Here is a 14,235-nt window from a genome sequence, read left to right as displayed (position 1 = left end):
AGCATTTAAACACACACTTTTCTTCCCTTTAAACAAACTCCATTGACCCTTTTTACATGAATGAACTGCAACAGTGCTTACTTTGTACCATGAATTCTTCCTCATGTTCAGCCTTCCCATCCACATATCTGATAACAACATCTGTGTGCAAGTGTGAGCTACAAATGGACGGAGCCTTGAGGACACTGCCAGCTTCAGACAAGTGGAGTTGCTCCAGTTTTTAAGTTCATAAGTCAGTAATTTCATGGCCATAGTTTCATCTTGTCGGAAGGACTGCTCTAACAGCTCAACTGCCAGCTGACCAAACTCGCTAAAATGAAGAAAAAAACCAACAAAACAAAAGATAGTATCTATAGAAATGGCCATGAGTTTAGCAAGAGTTTTGCTACACAAATTCCCAACTTGCATAACTTGAAGTGACTATTATTTGTCCCTTCTGTACAGATACACTGTAATTTGTAAGCACAATACATCAATCTGTGACTTCTGTTAAAAACATATGCATGCTAAAACGGCTATTAAAAACGCACAGAAATTACACAGAAGAAAATGGTACACTGAATCTCCTTTTAATTTGACTACAAATTAAGACTTTTAACAGCCCTCAAGAAAGAGTAATATCTAATATAAAGCTTCTACTAGAGTTCCACTTAAACCTTTTAGCAAAACATAATTGTCTTCAAGTGTGCTAACACAACAATTTGTGTCGTGTTCATAAGTAGCCCACTACTTTCATTGCAGAGATCAAGAAAATATTTTGAACAATAGGAATGTAATTTACTTGGAATACTGTTTCAGTTCTTCTGAAGTATCATCAACAAGGTCACTTTGTTTCGCCTCATATGCCATGGACCGGTAGACTTTGCAAGCCACCAAAGCTTTGGCCATGGACTCCTCGCCGTGCTGCCAGAAGAAAAGAGCCATCTTCTGCCTCTTCATCAGCACTGCCCACAGCAACAGCTCGTTCAGAGGATAAGCAAAACGTCTCGTTTCAGGATCATCTATGTCAACTATTTCATCTTTGGTTCTTTTCTTTTTTCCCTCTTCTGCACCAGTGTCAATCTTTAAAATAAAATCACAAAGTCACGTTTTAAGTCGCTACGCTTGGTCATTATGTAAATTGAAATAAAATGCTGAGTGATCCAGTACCAGATAATAAATAATTATAAGAAGAAAAAAAGAAAATTTTTGAGGACTTAAAAAGTGGCAGGAACTTTTGTTCAAAAACTTCAGTTAAGTACAATTCATTTTAATAATGTGAGACTGAATTAATTTGAATTATAGATCAAAGAAAAGCCGTAACTAATATACATACATACAAATAAAAAAAATTCATGGAAACTGCTTATAGTAGTAATACATGGCCAAATCTTGCTCCACCTACCAAGCCATGTGAGTCCTACCTTCATTACCAGAACTCTGTCAAAGAAACCTTTTTGTCCCTAACATATCAAAGCTTGTCCACAAGACTCCTATACAGAACGAGAAATGCCCTTTACAAAATCCTATTAAAAAGCTGCAGTTTAGAAATGAGTACAAAAGCAAGGTTGAAATTCCAGCTTTACCAAAGTCAATGCAATTGCTGCTACTCACACTCAGCAGGCTCCCCACTCTCAGCTACTTGAAATAAACCCCGTGTTCCCCTCACAGCCCTCACCTTTGGTTTGTACGGCTGCGCTGTTTTGATGAAATGATTATGGCGCATTTTTTCTTTCTTGTCTGCCCTGTTACCAAAAGACTCATGGCTTTTACACATCTGAGGAGTGGTACTCGAAGGATTTCGCCCAGATCTCTGCAACAAGGAAAAGGGGGTTGGTTACTGAAACATGGATGAACTCCAACAGCAAAACCACAATGCTCACTGGATATTTAACAAACTGTTTGTTTTCATTGTTTTTAAGAAGTCGCTAAATGGGCAGTTAACCTTGTTGGTTAGTGTAGCTTGCACAAGAAGCTAAAATATCTGCATCCCAAGCCCTGGTGAATCTGCATGTGTAGTGTCCTTTCTTCCCCTATGAGTAGAAAAAGAGGGAACCACAGAGAAGGAATTAGGATATGCTAGAATAAGGTTGAGGAGAATAAAACCTGTTGTTGGCCCTCAATCCCAGAACAGTTTTCAGCTGCCCTCATAGTCCTTACTACTGCATTTAAAAGAACCAGTCCATTGACAAGAAGAACAAACCAACATGGATTCAATCATTGTACAAAACACAAAGGTTTGGGTTTTTTCAGCTGAGGACAAACGGGCTGTTACCCAAGTGCACGTACCCGATTGTTCCCGCTGAGACTGTTGTATATCGCTCTGAAGCGTTTCCTTGTGTAGGTGCATCTGTAGGTTCCTCCCATCAGATATTCAATAACCAGTCCCACATCAATCAGGTTGATTTTATATCCTGGAGGAAGATTTCCCTAGGAATACAAAAGGTATTATATTAAACTTGCTTAGAGTGTTTCTACATGTTTTATCACAGCTCTAAATAATAATTAAAAAAAAAAAAAAAAAAAAAGAAGCCTTTCATGATAAAAAAACCCTCCAACACAAAACCCAAAAAGCATCTACATGACTCAACAGTTATTAATTTTAAAGAAAGACCAGGTCTACATGAACTCCCCTAACAGGACAGATTCCATTGGTGGGGGAGGCACCAGAGGTTTTTTGTCTATTGTTTTAACAACTAAAATTTCTCCATGCTGGAAGTGTCAGCTTCCAATCCCCCCAAGAAGAAAAACAATCAAAAGAAAAATGAAAGACAACAGTCTTTGGGTTAAACATCTTTTAGGCAACAGGGCACCAAGCATACAACAGAAATATTGAAAACTACCAAAATGTCTGCAGAGGTAGCTTAATACTTAAAATTCAATTAATTAATTGCAGATCAAATTGATAGTCAAATACAAGAAACTAACAAAAGTAACTGCTAGTTTGACAGATTTTCACATGGACAGCATACCTGTTTGACGTCCCGAACAAGATGAAAGAGTGTTGGGTTAGTTGGGCCTTGTTTCTTTACAACAAAAGAGAAGGAAAACTTGGAATGAGAAATTAGCATGCAACAACAGCACCATAAGAGGTTAATTTAAAAAACTAATTTAGAATACAAAAATATATTAAAATATAAATAAATACAATAAATGAATAAACTTCTCAAGGAGGCTTCTCTACAGAGCTTTATTAGCTAAAGAATTAATTCTTTTTTCTTTTTTTTGTCAAAAGCAGATACTGAGACTGTTAACACAAACCTAAGCCATATTTGTGTACTACTCACATCAGCTAATTTTTGGTGGAAGGTTCTTTGTTCTGTCTTTGGATACTGTTATCAAAATTACCTTGGAATTCTTAGATCAACACCTACAGCAACAAAATTTTTCTAAGTAATAATTATAACTATGCAGGTTGACAAATTAAATTCTTCCTAAAACTACTATGGTGTTAACTGCTACAGACAGAATCCATCCTATGAAGCCCTATAGATCTCAGATTCTGGGCACAAGTTTCACCCATGTGACTTTCTCTCGTTCTCTTCTCCACTGTGTTTTGCACACCTTGTATGTCCACAAAGCTGCAATTTTCCCTTTAGTCTCAAACCCCACCATCACACACAGATGAACACCCTGCTGACAGACAATTTTGGTGCTGCTGGGGCTGTGCACAGCCTTGTGCCCAGGAGCCTTCCCTACTAACACCCCACAACCTCCAGACTGCTGCACACGAGCTAGGACACAACAGGCTGAGCAAACTAAAAAAAACTGTTCTAAAAGCAGCTTAAAAAGCAATCATTTACTTACTGTGTTATAAAGTTCTTCCAGCCTGGGAATTGTAAGAAATTTGTGCATGCTTACTCCATTTTCAATCAGAAGTTTCACAAATGCAACTCTGTCCATCACAAGGGCATCCAGCATAGCCTGTTCCAGAGAGCCAACCTACAACAAATAAGCAAAAAGGTGGAGCCTAGAGAGAGCCAGTAAAAAAGTGAACCTAGATACTGTATCAACCTCCTTCATTCTGAGGGCTGGAAAAACCTTACATGTCTATAAAGATGTCGCCCTTGGTTCAGAATATCCCCTGAACCTCTACAGTTACCTGAAGACTTGAACTGTTCTGTAGGTCCTGCCTACTGAGACAGTAGGACTAAGGAGACATTTGGTTTAACATAATTGAGGTGTGTTCTCATTAGCTGATATTGGATAAAACAAAAAAAGACCTAAAATATCTAAAGCACAATTTGATTCTGACAAAGATGTCAGAACCATCATGGCAATCAACAAGCCTTACACAGTATGTACTTCTGACTGCACACTCAATAAGCTCATGTTTTATTTTTACAGTACTAGGCAGAAAAGGCAAGAGCCACCACGTAGTTCTTAAATTCATTTTCAAACTACAAAAAACCAGACATTTTGTCCCTCCCTCAAAAGACACTGCAGTGCTGCCAACAGTGCATTTTACTAGATACTTCTTAAGAACTGTCTAGGGTCATGCAACTGTAACGAAGAAAGAGCATATGACTAACATGAATTCAGCTTTCACCTTTGCAATCTGTTTTCTCTGCTAGTTATTCAGAACAGTTAGCACATTTCTAAAATTTTTGGACCATTTTCAAATACATAATAACAAAACAGCTTTAAGGTTATGCAGTACACCCAAATTACTGTCTCAAAATAAACCTGTCAATATTCCAAAGTCTCTCTCTACAAAAGTCAAGATTCATCCTTTACAGTAAATTGTGCTTCTCTCTATTAGGAATTATCATTCTGCTTAACCCAGACCATTACATACCAGCCATTGTTGCCCATAAACAAAAACGTGATTTTTGGCTATGTCAACTCTGTCCCATGCAAGTGTAAGAACAAGCTGGTCAAATGCAGATGCATTCGTGCCTTAAGAAGCAAACACAATGAAGAAAATTAAAAATTAATTATAATACAAGATAATAAATATTCTTGCTTCCTGAAAAGGCCAAATTAAGCAATCCACCACGAAGTTATGCTGTATATGTCATCATTTATGTCATGTTATAGCATTATACAATGAGAACACAGATATCTATTTGTTTAAAAACTTACAATTCCTCTTGGTATTTTATAAATGATTCATGATTCATCACATAAACACTAATCAATAATAGCTGAAGGTTCCAAGTGTTCTTTAAAAATTAAGTCTCACCTTTTAACAATGCTGTAAGTATTGCAACATCAATGTCTTGATGTTCATCTGACCCAATATGAAAAACTGTAATCTGTCAAAAATGGCAAAATGGGGAAAACATATTTAAAAGTTATTTTCAGGCAAAGGTTATTGGCTTCAGTCTTTTAAATTTTTTCAATTCCTGACATAAAAGACACCTCGTCTTCAATGCAACTTGAAGCCTGTCTACGTTCAATACAAACTTTTAGTGTGCATTCTGTTTTGTTTTCCTAAGTGGGAATTTTTAATTAATTTAAACTTCTTTTCCTCCTATGATTACAATTCACTGCTCTCTATAACACAGTATCCTGTTTACCTCTCCAGCCCATTAAAGATGATGAGATTAACCTGCCAGCACACATGGTTAGCTGAATAAGGTAATTTTATATCTCAGAAGAGCACAATGTGATGTACAAATGAGACACCAGTCCCTGAACTTAGGCTACACATAACCTCTATAAAGTGGTTTTACTTTAAGTATGCAGTGATACTATACCTTTATTAGTAGTCATAACTAAAAGATCAAAAAAGAAAAAAAAATCATACAATATATCCACAAATGCACGCACGTTGCATAGAAAATGTTATGGCAAGATCTACTTACAAGTTCTTTTTTTTTCATGCATTCCAGCAGTGTCTGAAACAAATGAACTGCTTCACTTTGACCAAAGTTAAATGTCTTTTTGATGGTTGAAATGATTTCAGGTTCAGCACCCTCAGGAACATTCCTGAGATTGAAACAAACAGGAAAACAATTGTTTTAGATGAACAGTAATAACAACAATGCATTTAATTAGTTTCAACATGTCCATTCAAAGTCCTGCTATCTATAAGCTTATTACTGTTGCTGTGGCAAAACCTTGGGTAATCTTTAGAAAGAACTACAGGTTACTTAACCTATGATTCAATACTACTGCCTCCTAAAAGTAACTCAACTCCCTCTCCCTTTCCTTCCCATACTGAGTTCTGAGATATTCTCAACCAGAAGATTTTGACACAAAACAATAAACAGTCACTCCTCTGAGTAAGACGCATTTGTAATCTTAGCCTGGACAAAGCTGTTTGGTTTACAGCTACATTGGATCCCTGCCTCCCAGGGCTCAGAGGCAGCCCCTGCAACAGGGACAACTGACTAAAAATCACCAAATACTGTGGAGCTCAAGCACATCCCTTTTATTATTTGAAGCTACTCTCAAAACAGGCAAGTGTCTTCTGCACTAAACAGAAAAGGCTTTTGTATAGATTCATGAAGAAATGGTCACAAAGCTCATCTGTGGGTGACATACATGGATGCCACACATCTGTACACCGTGTCATTTATCTGTGTATGACAAGAACTGTCTGGACACAATCCTGTGCCGTGTGCTCTGGGATGACCCACTGTGGTCCCTTCCAACCTGACCCATCCAGTGGTTCTGCCACAGTCTGCACTGCTGGCACTTACCCCCCCTCCTCTGTTTGCTTATGAACATAGGCCAGGATGTCTGCAGCTCTGCCAGTTCCCTCACACACCACCACAGGCACCGGAGGGCTCTCCTGAAGGAAGTCTAGAACGGTGAGGATGACGTTGGGGCCACCTTCAAACACAAGTGCCACCACAGGCACACCTTGGCCAATTCCTGGAAAATGGCAAACAAAGATAAAATCCCGACAACGCCATAAGTGTATAGTGAATGCTAAGGCCAGTTCTACATATTTAATAAATCAGATTTGTCCTTTCTGTTGAATCAACATTAAAATACTGTCTGCCAGACATTAACTGTTGGTAATGCACAGTTTCAAGCACTCTACATTCTGGGCTGGGACACAAGCACTGTCAAGCTGGTCAATACAACAGGATACAGTCTACAAAAGAGAAAAGACTCCTCACAGAAACATTAATGAACTAACACAGAAAACTGAAGAATTTTTCTTTTTGAATCTCCTAACTTCCCCCAGTAGTTCCCAATGGTGACAACACATACACTGTTTGAACATAGGTACCAGAAAACTGAAGAATTTTTCTTTTTGAATCCCCTCTTCTAACTTCCCCCAATAGTTCCTAATGCTGACAACACATACACAGTTTGAATATAGGTACATAGGAACCCTCTACTGATTGGAAATATTGCAAGAGCATTCCTGTAAGGGTCAAAATACATGTGTTGCTCCACAACTGGGAAAACACCATACTGCAAACTGTGAAACTGCCAGTGATCAGTGCCAAAACCATTAATTAGTCAGACCAATCAGAACTTGGTGACAACACACCAAGACCTGAAGTGATTTACGTTTGTTCTTACAAAGTAAATACACAACTTTATTCATAAAGGATTCCTCTGTGGTCCCAGAGAAATAATAAATCTACCAGCAATAACTAGGGTCCAGAGCAGCTGCTGAAATTTGCAGTTTTAGACTTGAAATATAAACAAAAGTTTTAATTTATTTTATTTTGTCATTCAGATGTTTGGTGCAAACACCCTTTTCATGAACCCATAGTAACAGCCCTCAGGCACCAGAATTACTTACTTGCATGGATCCGTTGCAAATTAATAGTTTTTTCCAGTTCTCTTCGCAGTTTAACTTCTGCTCCATACTTCCCAACTGTTCCATCATCCACCAGAATGAAATGGGAATGGAGGTTATTTAGGACGTTTAATTTACTTAATGGATTTAACAAGGTCTGATATGGAGCAACCACCTAAGTGCAAGCACACAACAATGTCTTTTACTTGCAAAGGTTCACTTGTCTCTGTGAAATTTAACTAGACACAAGAACTGGTGGCTCAACACGAAACATTGACACATATAAGGAAGCACTGACACATACAAGCATGCCTTGGATCAGGATACACCAACAGCTGCAGCTCTGAACTTTGTGCAGGGAAGCAGATAATTGTATCACTGAAGGATGCTGTTCTGAAGGGTAACAAAGATCCTTTGAAAAGGTGTCTTTGGGGAAAATTTGTGACTTCTCTGGCAAACAGCAGCACTGAAGACTCCACATCAAAATTTTCAACTTATTAACCTCTCTAAATGTGAATTCTCTGCATTACTTTAGCATTTTTGTTATTTGATTCAATGGTATCAGTGAGGGAGGAAAAAGGATTGTACTTCAGAACAAGCTCCTCCTGTAGCACATTTGCATTTTGCAACTTGTTTACAGTAGCGATCTTGCATAAGTCACAGATGTCAGTGTATCTTCATAGTAAAGCAAGTATTCCAATGATGCAAAGCAAGAGAAAAACATGCTTGAGCGGACGTGTCAAAAGTAAATGAGGTAAATCATTATTTCAGTTAGGTAATTCATCCTTACATCTCTTCCAACAAGGTCGTTTCTGTTTTCAATCACTCCCCACGGAGCAATCCCAATAGTGCAAATCTTTCGAGATGATCTGGAAGCGTGTTCTCTTAGAGCATCACCAACATGTTTTGCAACACCTGTTCGTGCATAAAAAAGATTCCAGTGCATTGAATGCCACATCTTACTAAGAATACAAATATTTATTTACGTGTTTAACTGTTTTATTTAGATAACCAGGCCTTTAAGGATCTAGCAACTTACACACTACTAAAGAAAAGGCACTGTGCTACATCTACTAGGAGGAAACAAAGTCATTCAACAAAACAAATATTAGCCTAGCAAGAACTAAAGAATTTCCAGCACATTATTGTACTTCTTTTTAATCACATTACGCTCTTCCTTGTTTCAAAAACAAAACCCAGAAAACAACCAACCAAACAAAACAAAGCCAAAGACCCAACCCCCCTCTCTATATGTCATTTCTCTTTTCAATACAAAACAGTAGCCCACTTTCAAATACATATGTTCAAAATGCATTTTTTAAATTTCATTTGACCCAATTCATTCAAATGTCTTTGTTTTAGGATGTAGCAATGCATCCATACATTAAATCTTTTGGCTCTTGTAAAACTGCAATCCAGTTAATGTGCACATTCTTTGCTAGCTCCTTACCTGTGTTCACTCCTCCAGTTATAATCCAGGCTCCTGTGGTCACTGCAGCTTTGATAAGACCTTTGCCAAGCAACTGTTTGATGCGTGGGTGAAGTTCAAATTTCTGCATGCCCCCATGGACAGATATAACAAGCTTTGGCAACTCCATCTGCCATTCTTTGAGCATAAGTTGCAAAATAGCTTCAGGCTTAGTGTCATATGACAATCGCACATACTGCAGGCACAAGAACAGAGTTTAAAGGTTAAAATATGTCAAAAGAAGAACCAGGATGTATTTCAGGATATGTTATCCTACTCCTGGCTATGGAAACTGTAATTCACTTTTTCAAAACACAGCAGATGCAATAAATGAACAAGCTTCCTTTATATCCTCTGTCCAGATGTGACAGTTTTGAAAGCAAATTTTGGAAAGGAAACAACTACAGAAAGAGCATGGCATTCCATCCTACTGGCATAGTGACCTAGAAAATGACTCTATGAAAGCACTGGATGATCTCTAAATTAGATGAAATTCAGAAGTATCTGTAAAAGCTCTGCCATATGCTGGGAGAGGCTTTTGTGTCCCCTGCAAAGAGTTTTACAACTGCTTGGTTTTCCTTCCCTGTTCCTGGTGGGAAGGAAACCTACATTTTTCAACAGAAAACTTCAAAACTGGCAGCTTTTTAACACTCTATGTTTAACAGCATGAGATTAAGTAGATGGTTGATCAGCTATAATGCTGCCACATCTTCAGAATGAGCTACTGAATAGAGGGGACAGTAGGCAGAAATTGAACCCTTTCTGAATAAAGTTCTAAATAACAAAACAACACTACTCCATTAAACAGGTTTGAGCAACCCCACTTGTACTCTGCAGAAGGAAGCAGGAATGAGTGGGCAGCCCAGTGTTTCTGTGCTCCTAGAAAAGGGTTCACAGCAATTTTAAGCTACACTAAGTACAAAGGAACCCATACACTGCTATTAAGAATATGAAAGAACTGTGCCCAGGGCCCTTCTCTCACAGAGATGATCTGACCTGGAATACTGGACTGTCCTTAGGGCTTCTGCCAGCAGCATAAAGAACACATCTCCCTCACTCAAGCACTTTGGTTTGACCACAGAAGTCACACTGTACAAGCACCCCCTGTAGCCTGTAACTGCATACACTTTAAATAATTTCTACCACAACTAAAAATCTTTTACAAATAGAAATTAGAAAGAATTCAAATCACAACAAAAATGCTAGAACAGAAGAGGGCACTGGTTTGTCATAATAGAGGTGTTAATATTTTCAGCTTCCAATTTCAGAATTTGAATGAAGCATTCAGCACCAACATGGTGAGAGTAAGAAAAAAAAGAAACAACAAAACATCATACATGCCTTAGCCCTGTAAGAATGAGAGCCACCTTGAAAGTTGATGACACCATAAGCATCAGTAGAGGTCTGTTCTGTGTGTTTTTCCACTGACCATTCTTCTATTTCCTGATTGTAGTTTTCACCCAGCTTCACATCGGAGTATTTCATAGCCAGACTGGCAGTGAAACAAGCATGTTGTCTGACCAAGCGGCCACAGCAGCACCTGCGCCCAGAGCATGGGGAATGCTTTGGTAAATACTACCATTGTAAGAGAAAAGAACTTCCTTTATCGATAGCAGGAACAGAATAGATGTAGAAAGGAAAGATTCTAGACATTACAAAAACCTTTTTTCCAGAGCGAGCCTTGTTGTCATAAATATTTACAGCAATAGTCAATTACAATATATATTATTATGCAAAATACTGAAGCTCACTAAGGCAGCAAGCTGGAGGCCAGGAGAAATTGCTTCTTTGAAGCCAAGTAATTTATATAACATTTATAACTCCATGACCTACTTATTGCAGACAGTTCTTTAAACATTAGTTATATTTATTTTATATCTAACCTCTCACCAACTTGTCACTCATAATATTGATCAAAACTTTTGAAAACCCTATTATGAAAGCACTTAATGAGAAAATATTTCTAAATATTGTAATTACAAAGAGCTTTTACCTGACAAGTTGCTGACAAATCTGACATCCTGGAAGGCATCTGTAAGAAATATTTAAAGATATGACTAAACTTCTCACACAATTCACACACAACAGTGAGCAATTCACCAACAACCAGAGGCCATTCTTAGAAACTGAAGGACAAATTGTGGTGGGAAAGTTGTAAAGTCCATTGTAACCTTAATAGCTTAAACTGAAAGGGCAAGTGTTGAAGACCATTCTGTTCCTTGTTAAATGCTCTGGAAATTTTAACAGCTTCCTAATTACTTCGTTTGCATTTGCAAATTTTCCATGTGCTGCAATTGTGGCTATAAATTCTAAAAGCTTCTCATGTCACATGATCTCAAGGAATGTGGTGAATTATTTACAATAATTTGAAAATTCTACAGCATTTAGTTCTTTTCTGTTTAAAAACAAAGTACTTAAATGAAAAACAGTAACCTGCCCCAGTATAACAAAAGAGATTTATAAGTGCTTTTTAAAGAAAAGAGTGAAATAGAAGTTTCCTCAGCCTCAGAAGAAAAGGTTTCTCAGCTGCTGTCATATATATGAAGTTTAAGAAAAAAATGGTGATCTAAAATCCATAATTACAATAGTAAATATTATGGGGAGACAAAACTGCCTTAAAAATACCAATTTTAAATCTATTTCCAACTTGACTTTATCTGTGACACAAATGTCATGACTATGCACATCAAACTCAATCATTGTAGGAACTCTTAAATTATACCTGTAACACTTGGTGAAAGTCAGCTAGATATACACTAGAGTTACCATTAACGTGCTTGATTTCACACCTCTAATTTAAGATAAGGTAAAAACAGCCTGTGAGATATGATAAATATTCTTGGCCTCAGCCTCCCCTTTAGAAACATATTTCCCCGTTTTTCAGCCTAGTTTTTTTTTTCCTTTAAGAACTTAAGGATGAAATATTATTACACGTGACATGAAATCTGAACAGTTCCCATTCATCTGTTTTCCCTAGAAGCAAGTACTTCTTCAGCCTTTTTTTTTTTTTTTTTGGTAATTTTTTCCCCACCCCAATTCTTGGTTTTCTTTATTCTTTTATGAATTCTTCACCCTTTTTTTCTACTCTGTCAGGTTGATTTTCACACTTCACCCTACACTTACAATGATGCTTTTTAAATTCCAGTAGAGGACATCTCTATGAGACTTTCTGACTTCAGAAATTTCTTTTTCACACCCCCGTCACTAAAAACAGATCGTAGACATCAGTAGGAGGAGTGGTAAGAAGCAGCAAAGGGAACAGGGGAAGAACATTTTTTTTGAGATTTCTGCAATGCCAAAGTCCTTTCAGAAAAAGAAAAAGAAAATCCAACTCACAGAGCAACAATGTCCAGTCATGAAAGCACAAACCCGAGACAGTATTTCATACAAAAAAAACAGTCTAACACTCATGAGAATACTGACTTTTTTTAACATTAAAGAGCAGCAATGAAGTCTTGCAGAATTTCTCATTTACCTGTGGGGGTCTTTTGAACTTGGTATAATATACACACACTCCCTCTTTGTGAAAGTATTTTCTATCCAGGATTTCTGGGACTGAAAAACAAAAAATTTAATAGTATTATAACATACAAATCACATACCTTTGCAATGAAAAAAGCTTTTTAAGGAAAGAAGAGTCAGAAAATGAGGGGGGTGCTCTCTCAAAAACTAACAAAACCATGTATGACCTTATTAAAGCATCTCACACATCTCTCCAAAAACTGAGACAACCAGAATCATTATGTAATTTATATACAAATCACTTCAAATCAGAAGTAATATTTTTCAAAGCTAACATTCCAATAGCAAAAATTTTAATATGTAAGTAAATATGTTCCCAAAAAACACCCCATAAACAATTTTAAGATACACTATTACCCTATCTTGCTAAGAAAAAAAATATCATGTAAAATTTTTTTTAATTACCTGCATTAAACTGAGATAATACTAATTTCATTTATTTCCCTCTTTAATGAAGTAAAATTTTCATCTTGGAATTGTGGGTAAGGAAGCTTTCTAACAACACTGGCAATCTTTTCAACTAGCAGTAAATAGGTCATAACCTTTGTTCTTCATCAAGATACTTTTCATTTCAGTAAATAAAATTAATTGGGATCTCTGAACTGTGTTCAAAGGTTAAGCTTGAAAAATGTTCTAAAACATGAAATTAAGCATGTTCACTGCTTCAAATGCTTACTATTCTAATGACTGGACATAATTTCTTTCAGTTGCTTTAAACAACCACATTAACATTATCTTACATAATAATCTTAAGTTAGTTGCTAAACAACATCATAATGCGTAATGTCTGTGTCGTGTTTCAGCAATACATTGGGAAAGAAATTCAGACAGGACTTTTAGAAATTAAAAACATGAAAAAAAATCTTGGAATGCTAATTTGCATCTTATGCAACATTATTTTAAATCCTCACTGAGATTACATTAAAATTGCTTCACTGCTAACAGCAATGTGCTACATTTACATTTTACCTTTAGAAAAATTTGATCAATTTCACACTGATTTATTTTACAAGAAGGAGGAAAAAAGACTGATGGATATTATTCACAGGTATCTAATCAGAGGTCTGCAGAACTGATGAAGAAATTAAGATTTTTGGGGTTTTTTAGATTTTAAGAGAAGTTTAAGATGGATGCATTTTTCACTCACTGCAACTTCAATATCCATTTAGGATAATATGGACACATTATTACAACTAAGAATGTACCAGCTAATTTTAATAAAGACCCTCAGAAAACTGCTCCTGAACTGCTCACCCTCTTTCAAAACATTTCCCAGACTCAGCAGATCTTTCCAACATTATTCATCATGATCACCTTCCAATATTTTGCTTTAGTGAACTTTGATGATGAATTTATCAAGACAGCAACAAACTGCTGCTCCAGAGTCTGTCTTCACATTAAGAAGGCCTTTACTCTTCCCAGGAGTAGGGAAAGTTGCAGAGTAAAGGCACTTCTGGAGACAGAAAGAAGGAGAAAATATGCACAATCCACAGCAAAGAATCATGGAAGGAAAAGCAGGACAATAGAATGAGCACTCACACAGTGCATTTCATAT

The 14,235-nt window shown here is 36.9% G+C and overlaps 1 protein-coding gene across 1 annotated transcript in view; it reads right to left on the bottom strand.

The window, feature by feature from the left end:
* TRPM7 (transient receptor potential cation channel subfamily M member 7) overlaps positions 1 to 13,845 on the bottom strand; it is a 33,519-nt gene extending 19,674 nt beyond the window's left edge. Inside the window, exons 1-17 of the mRNA XM_053954974.1 lie at positions 13,828 to 13,845; positions 12,634 to 12,713; positions 11,152 to 11,190; positions 10,500 to 10,698; positions 9,141 to 9,354; positions 8,481 to 8,605; positions 7,694 to 7,865; positions 6,630 to 6,804; positions 5,790 to 5,913; positions 5,165 to 5,237; positions 4,778 to 4,878; positions 3,787 to 3,921; positions 2,952 to 3,005; positions 2,269 to 2,409; positions 1,658 to 1,792; positions 782 to 1,062; positions 82 to 310 (exon numbers count right to left, since the gene is read on the bottom strand). Coding sequence (XP_053810949.1) covers positions 82 to 310; positions 782 to 1,062; positions 1,658 to 1,792; positions 2,269 to 2,409; positions 2,952 to 3,005; positions 3,787 to 3,921; positions 4,778 to 4,878; positions 5,165 to 5,237; positions 5,790 to 5,913; positions 6,630 to 6,804; positions 7,694 to 7,865; positions 8,481 to 8,605; positions 9,141 to 9,354; positions 10,500 to 10,698; positions 11,152 to 11,190; positions 12,634 to 12,713; positions 13,828 to 13,845 — 2,295 coding nt within the window. The remainder of the gene's footprint in view (positions 1 to 81; positions 311 to 781; positions 1,063 to 1,657; positions 1,793 to 2,268; positions 2,410 to 2,951; positions 3,006 to 3,786; positions 3,922 to 4,777; positions 4,879 to 5,164; positions 5,238 to 5,789; positions 5,914 to 6,629; positions 6,805 to 7,693; positions 7,866 to 8,480; positions 8,606 to 9,140; positions 9,355 to 10,499; positions 10,699 to 11,151; positions 11,191 to 12,633; positions 12,714 to 13,827) is intronic.
* Positions 13,846 to 14,235: the final 390 nt, after the last annotated feature.

Source organism: Vidua chalybeata, chromosome 13 (genome assembly GCF_026979565.1).
Source record: "Vidua chalybeata isolate OUT-0048 chromosome 13, bVidCha1 merged haplotype, whole genome shotgun sequence".
Lineage (NCBI taxonomy): Eukaryota > Metazoa > Chordata > Aves > Passeriformes > Viduidae > Vidua > Vidua chalybeata.
Note: the sequence above shows the minus strand (reverse complement) of the source record. Positions and strands in the feature narration are given on the sequence as shown.